The sequence below is a fragment of the Scyliorhinus canicula genome, chromosome 9, assembly GCF_902713615.1.
Source record: "Scyliorhinus canicula chromosome 9, sScyCan1.1, whole genome shotgun sequence".
NCBI classification, from domain to species: Eukaryota; Metazoa; Chordata; class Chondrichthyes; order Carcharhiniformes; family Scyliorhinidae; genus Scyliorhinus; species Scyliorhinus canicula.
The window spans coordinates 185,299,966-185,307,735 of record NC_052154.1 but is presented as its reverse complement, the minus strand read 5'-3'; the positions used below and the strand labels follow the sequence as shown (position 1 = coordinate 185,307,735).

The following is a 7,770-nucleotide window of genomic DNA, read 5'->3' as shown; positions in this document are numbered from 1 at the left end:
GAGCAGGCAGGTATTGACAAGACAACCAGGTGAAAGTCGCTGATAATCCTGGACTTTGGAGGTGACTGGGAAGAGGACCCAGGGAAAACAGAGACCAGCAAACCCAGCATATTTTCAGCCTACTGCCTTCCTCTGTAGTAAATGTGGCAAGGAACTGTCTTGCCATACTCAGGCTCCAGATACACAACAAGCAACGTTTAACACACAGATGTCCACCAAGGTGCAAACCATCAGCTTGTGAGATGGGCGGCTGTGAAATTTCGAGGGAACTTTCCCAGCCCTTTAGAGATGGATTTGGTGGTAGCAGAAACTAACGGAGCATCCCATTGGGACATTTTCGCTTTGTGATCCCGTCTCTGGGTGAACCTATTGGGGGTGGGCTCTCACAGGAAACGGCAACATGCTCTCCAGAGGAGGACAAACACTTAAGGTCTCAATTAACAACCACTTACCAGAGAGACAGGCAAGTTTGTCGGCGTTGCACTGGCCTCCTCATCCTGTCCGGGGGCCGGCAATGCTTCGCGTTGGCTTCATCGTCGGAAGTTGGAGGACAATCACAGCTGCTGCCGTCAATGATCCCAAAGGCTGGAAGTGGTAAATCCTCAAGAGGTGTTTCTCCCTCTGCATTGGTTCGGTTAATTTAGGGTCTTCTTTTTAAACATGCTGTCTGCAGTCTTTCATGAAGCCCTCCATATTGAGGCGCCTCCAGCGTTTCCCTCTGTCTGAGTAGTGCTCACTTGTCCCAGTAGTCTGGCAGCTAGCTATCCCATCGGGACCCCCGACTAACCCTCCAGTGCTCGTGTCCTGTCTATCAGCCTTATTTGGACGGAGAAGAGGAAGGCAACAAATTAGAAAACTTGTGCTGATGGTGGCGATGCTGAGAAGTGTGGGTTAGGACCAACAAGGGGAGGATTAGAGGTTCCAGCAACCTATAGCATTTGTTAAAAAAAAATCAACTTGCCTATTTCCAGCGATATGAGGGGAAACGTAATAGTGATTGCATTACTCAAACCCGAGAGAAGGAAGTCACTTGATCAATGTTTAAAAATAGGTTACTTTATTTCCACCTGGTAAGGTATATACAATCTTATTGATCAGAATTCAGTATGCAGGCAATGAGTGCAGATGACTCAGGAATCAATACCCAATACCGTGCTCTTTCCTGTTCAGTTCCATCTACATCAAACAGAATGTAAACAAAATTAAAGACAAATTTGACACAGATACTTTGTACATTCTCAACAATATTTGGCTGCGAAAAAAAGCACTTTGTGTTTCAACTGACACTGATTCCATTACGTTTGGATCTGGCTTTCGAATTATTTCTTCTTGTCAAAGAGAAATTTAAAACTTTTGAATTCCTTTATCAGTGGTTGGAGTTGAAGGAGCAAAAAGAGGAGGGTTATTCTTGGAGGGGCGCCTGATTAGGAGGAGGGAATCTGACCAGAGGGGTGGGGCGATCTGACTGGAGGGGGGTGGGGAGGAGAGGGGTGTCAGTCAGACCGGAGGAGAGTCAGACTGGTACCAGCGAGGCGCGGGGGGGGGGGGGGGGGGGGGACCAGATGACATGTCCGACCGGGAGAGAGAAGGGCCGGATGGGGGTGGGGAGCGTGGTGGTGTCAGACTGGGACTGGGACGAACGAGAGGGAAGGTTAGACCAATTTGCACTGGGAGAGGGTGGTATGGGGAGACATTGGGGGGTCATGTAAGTGTCCCATACAATGCTGGGTCAAGGTGTTACATTGGAGATGGAAGTGTTTTTTTGTTTCTTTTTAATCTTTCAGAGTAACTATCAAGATAAAACTGACGGAACCATCCGAAGTTAGCAAAAAAAAAAAATCGCTTCTATCAGATGGTTCCCAGCCCAGTGCAATTGTCCAGAAGAGGTTCGCACTTCGGGGCAATTGCTGGGTAAATCCATATGTGGGAATGTCCTAGAGGGATTCCCATCATTGGGGTACTCCCCCAAAACCTGTTCCACTATTCACTTTATTTTGCCTTCTCAATCGGAGTATGTTCCTTCGTAACTTCTTGCTTCCATTTACGTAACTTAGTGTCCGAATGAATCATCTGCAAATTTGGAATATACAACTCTTATACCTTCTCCAAGCCATTGATCTAAATTGTGTAAAGCTGAGATGCAAGATTAGATCTCTGTGAAACGTGACGTATCACATCCCATTTAAGAGTACATTGTCTCGATTCTTACTTTCAGTTGCCAACAACCAAAATTACCAATGCATGCCGGAAGGTTACCTCCAATTTCACGGGCATTCATTTTTGTTCCCACTCTGTTGTGTGGATCCTTATCAAATACCTTCCGGGCGTTAATGTAGGCAAACCCCATAGGCACTCCATTATCCATCATGATTGTGATTCCTTAAAAATATTCAACTGGCTCTCTTTGATAAGCTCACACTTGTCCAAGTGGTCAGTCACACTGAATCCTTATGATAGGGTTCAGTGACTTCTCCACAACTGCTGTACTCTTCAGTTTGCTCCAATCCTTCCTTTTTTAATAATGGAATTTCTATTTGCCAATTCCAAATCTCTCTGTGAATCATGTTTCTGATTGTCTAAAGTTTTGGTTCCCTTGTATTTTGTCCACTACTTTGAAGGCGGACACAAATATTTGTTTCATAATCCTGCCGTTTCTTTCTTGTCTCATATAGCTTCATTGCATGTCTTTAATGAGCTCACAATCTCTATTATTCCAATATTTTGCAATGTATTTAATAAAGCTGTCACGACTAGCTTTAATATCATTTGCAAGCTGTTCTTTTAATATTCCTTTTTGCACTTACTGCTTTCTTTTGCCTCTCTTTACTGTTTTTTTATATCTCTCCTCGTCATCTCGATTTATCTTGCAATTGTACGCTCTTTCTTTTAGCTTAGTGCTGTCTCTTACCTCATTTGTTGACCACAGGTGTTAGCTATATAAATGGAGCTTTTAGGTGCATTCACTGGTTGTGTCTTGTACGATGCATTTCTTTGAACACTTCCCACTGTTTGGCGGTAGGTTTATCCATTAGCAGCGCAGCTAAGCTCACTGCAGTCAATTAATTTCTATTGAAATATGCCTTCCTTAAATTTGAAACATTAGTTTGCTCTTCTCGCTCTCATTCATAACATCACTATTTGCAAGACGTTCCTTTATCGTTGAATAGTTAACTAATTCTGATCTGTGAATCACTAAATGAGTATGGCCTGATCCCCTGTTGGTTCTGAAACATACTGTCCAGACTGTCTGAAAAACATTATAGAAATCCATTACTGGGCAACTCTGCTTCCCCCAGTCTATGTAAAAATCAAAATCCTCCATGATTCTTTTTTAATTTTTCCAATTAAGGAGCAGATTCATAGAATTTACAGTGCAGAAGGAGGCCATTCGGCCCATCGAGTCTGCACCGGCTCCTGGAAAGAGCACCCTACCCAATGTTAACACCTCCACCCTATCCCCATAACCCAGTAACCCCACCCAACACTAAGGGCAATTTTGGACACTAAGGGCAATTTATCATGTCCAATCCACCTAACCTGCACATCTTTGGACTGAGGGAGGAAACCCACACACACACGGGGAGGATGTGCAGACTCCACACAGACAGTGACCCAAGCCGGAATCGAACCTGGGACCCTGGAGCTGTGAAGCGATTGTGCTATCCACAATGCTGCCGTGCTGGCCAATCCACCTACCCTGCATATCCCTGGGTTGTCGGGGTGAGACCCACGCAGACACGGGGAGAACGTGTAAACTCCACACAGACAGTAACCCAGGTGGGGCTGGGATCGAACCCGGGTCCTCGCCGTCGTGCGGTAGCAGTGCTAACCACTACACCACCAAAAATCCTCCATTATAATTGCATTGTTTTTACATCATGCTACCCTGTTCACCATATTGATATGTGGAACTTGCTGTGAAGTACAATATAAAATTCGCTTCAAATTTTATTTTAAGGGAGAAATGTGGTACTATCTTTGGATGGTACTGAGCACAGGCCAGGAACATCTTCACACACAGTTCAAAATTGTAGGAAGAGTCAGCTACACTACTCAAGTGCACAGTACAACCATTGGTCCAGAGCAGTATTGACAGAGGTTTTCTGCCTTATTGTTGGGGGTGGAAGATCCAGGATGGGGAAAGAACAGAAATTATCAGCACTAGCAATGCATCAAATAGATGGGGAATTATTACCCTCGTACTTTTGTGAGTCTTAAACCAAGAATGTTCACAACTAACTTTTCCTACTGCACCTGATTCAAAATCCTGCAGCACATTCGTACCATTTTGGATGCACAAATCCCAGCAGTATCATCGCGGACCCAAGGTAGGAGCAGAGATTTAGATGTAGTTTACGTTTTAAATGTTCCAAACCTACGAAACCCTCTGAATTCATTGGCATTTTCTCTAAAGGAGTCTTTGTATTTAGTCATCCATGCCTGCTGCTAGAGATGCATAATACAAAGTAACACCTTGCCTCTCTTCCACGCTTCCCTAATGTACTGATGATGTAGCAACATCACTTGTGTGAATATGAAGGTTTATCACAATTTTAAGAACTATTTGATCTTTGAATGTTGCATATGCTAATGGTTTTATTGCGGAATGTCACACTGATAAAAGGTTAGGAGTTATTGAGAGAACGGAAACAGATTTACTTTGGACTCCAATGTCAACATCCCACCAGGCTGCTTCCCTCTCTGTCCTTCGGCTCTGCCCCAACAATGTGTCTTAGCCTCCAACCGGGAAGAGCATCCCACTCCCTTGGTGCACAAAAATACACTTTCCCAATCTCCTTGCACAGCCATCCCATTGGCTCACAAGTGTAATTATCAATTAATGTCAAATTGAGGGCTGTTCCTTTGATGAATTTCAGTCCCCTTAAAGTACAGCGAACATGCACCTGAGCGTACTCCTGCTCAGACGGAATTTCACATTAGGCCCCCAAGTCCTGATCCCCACCCCCCACCCCACCCCTGGAGCCAGAGCTCCACAACCTGAACTGCCTAGTGGAGATGCCCTCCGTGTCCTTTCGCATTGCACAGAGCGGTTTTCTGTTTGGGCTGCTCCTGCATCTTCCATTTCCTTGCCCTCGCTTATTGCCTGGACATGCCTTGTTGTCATCCAGTGGCGGAGGTCCCTCCACGGAGGAGTCCTCCCCCTTAACACTGGGGACCTGGGGTGGAGGGTGTTGCATGCAGCAGTCCCGTACAACCGGAGGCTACGTCAGTTCACGGACTGCCAAGATGCCTGTCTTTTTTGCGGCCTAGTGGACCCGTGGACCATGCTTATATAAGTTGCTTTAGACTGCACCCCCTTTTCAGATCTATGAAAAACATTATTATTCCAGTTTTGTTTGAGCTTCAGCCCCATGTTCCTGATCTAAGGGCACCCGGTGTGGGGAGGAACAGGGAAGTAGAAGAATCTCTTCATGAGCCCTGTCCCTGGGCCTGGCCAACCTTGCCATCTACAGGTGAGACTGAGCGGGTTGTCCGAACCGACTGCCTGCCCCTTTACCGTGACTACATTCTCTGCAGGTGTCCCTGGAGAGGGAGCATGTGGTGTCCACTGGCACCACCGAGGCCTTCCATGCCCACTGGAGGGACTGGGGTGCCTTAGTGACCCTTTTAAGTTTGATACATGATTTGTTTTTGTTTAAAGCTGTAGCCTCCCCACCCCTTGAGGGAGATGCCCCCTTTCACTTTGCCCCTCAGTTCTTTTGATTTAGTTTGCACAAATAGATTAAGATGTAGTTTACAGTTTAAATGTTCCAAACTTGTGAACATTTTACATAAAATAGTTCAGTCCCTTAAGAAACTAGAGTTTGAACTCCAGAGGCTCAGCAAACCAGTTTTGGGCAGATTTGGATTCATGTCGCAGAGGTGAAAGCCTGATGTTTAACTCACTGCATTTGCAGATCTTCATTCTTCCACTTAGTTTGAAATGCCAGCTAGTAATTTTCAAATACCACATCTAAATCCTGACCCTCCAAATTTTATTGTTTCTGTACCAGTGACAATGGGACTTGTACATTAGCATTTTCATTGGCATTCACAGAAACACCTGCATATCGAATTCTGTCAGACGTGGGATGTTAACAAAACCATTACAAGACCGACTTTCACACTTTTCACAGTTTTAAGGCAGCTCTGAGTTTCGCAGAGCGTCCTCGTGGATTCTCCTGAACCTCCTGAAGGTCAGGAGTCAACACTTTCTTCTGAATGTTTGACCAGTTCAAGTTCCCCTGTTCAGAGTGACATGGTTCCTCCTCTTCCTGTCTTCGAAGTCCTTGCCTAATCTTTTGCCTGGCATTCAGGTTTGGCCTCTCAGACAGGTCGACACTGTGGAAAACACGTTTCACAATGCGGTCTTCAAGCGAATGAAATGTTAACGCAACCAGGCGGCCTTGAGGTTTCAAGAACTTGTGCGCCGTTCTAAGTCCTCTGTACAACTCATTCAATTCATCATTCACGAAGATTCGCAAGGCCTGGAATGTTTTGGTCGCCACGTGTGCGGGTCTCTGGAGCAGGTCTTTGCGTGCATACATCGCTGATGCTGGAAGTGCTCCTGTGATACCCAGAAACAAAAAAAGGATGGGTTTCAGAAACTGAGCGAAGATAAAGCTTTTAATAAAAACAGTCCTTTCTTAGAAAAGCTCTTGGGGAACAAAACAGACAATGCAAAGAAATTTGACTTCTGTTATGCAGATCTGACATACTGTAAATTAAGTATATGGCAGATCTAATTTTATTGGTGCGAGTCATTTGTTAAACTACTTTTTATGTCACTTTTATGATTTCCTGACTATTTCAAAGGTGATAATACACCCGACCTAACCATTTGGGAACAGAGTCCCAAAGCAAACGCGCTTAGCCTTGTGTTTCCCGGCGCTGCTAACGCGACTCCGATTGGATATGGGCCCTCAGCGGGGAACTCCCTGCCGAGGCCGAGGGGTCTCCCGGTATTTACCAGCCATGTTGCGCCATGGCGAGCTGACATTCAGGTGCAATATGGCCGGTGGGGGGGAGAGATCCCATATCATTAGTGGGGGAGGGGGGAGGACCCTTTTTCTTATTTTTACTTTGTTTATAGTGCGACGCATGATCTCTTAGATTTAGCACGGCCAATCCACCTAACCTGCACGTCTTTGGACAGTGGGAGGAAACCGGAGCACCCGAAGGAAACCCACGCAGACACGGGGAGAATGTGCAGACTCCACACCGACAGTGACCCAAGGCTGGAATTGAACCTGGGTGCCTGACGCTACGAGGCAGCAGTGCTAACCACTGTGACGCCGTGCAGTCAGCCTCTAACTGTTCAATGGCATCTATTCCCTTCCACTTCTTCAGGCTGACACCGAATGTGAAAAATGCGATTATGGAAAGTGATGTGCCACCCGCCAATTGAAAACATATGATGCTGTAAATTAAAGTACAACTTCACCCTTGCTGTCCTGCACAGATATTTTAATATCGGCAGACAAGGCAGAACACAAACTGCTGATTCTTACAGTTTCTTCCCTTATTTTTTGAAGGCAGGTCACTACAACATGACACAGACAATAGGCTCACTATTATGATCACCAGGAACTGACCTAAAGATAAGAGGCAGACTAGAAAGCTACTCTGACAAAATTAATTTCTCATTTGCACCGCGACAGTAAAATGGGTGCAGTATACGCTTAGTTAGTTGATTAAAAGGAAACACACACATTCTTCACTGAAGTTACCGTATTTGTAGTTAACAGGGAGTAATTTTTACTTTGGGGT

At 45.4% G+C, this 7,770-nt stretch overlaps 1 protein-coding gene across 1 annotated transcript in view; it reads right to left on the bottom strand.

Moving 5' to 3' along the window:
* Positions 1 to 5,975: 5,975 nt before the first annotated feature.
* The window catches only part of mettl15 (methyltransferase like 15), an 80,871-nt gene continuing 79,076 nt past the window's right edge, over positions 5,976 to 7,770 (bottom strand). The window contains exon 6 of the mRNA XM_038806070.1: positions 5,976 to 6,568. Within this exon, the coding sequence (XP_038661998.1) occupies positions 6,132 to 6,568 (437 nt within the window). The 3' untranslated portion in view covers positions 5,976 to 6,131. The remainder of the gene's footprint in view (positions 6,569 to 7,770) is intronic.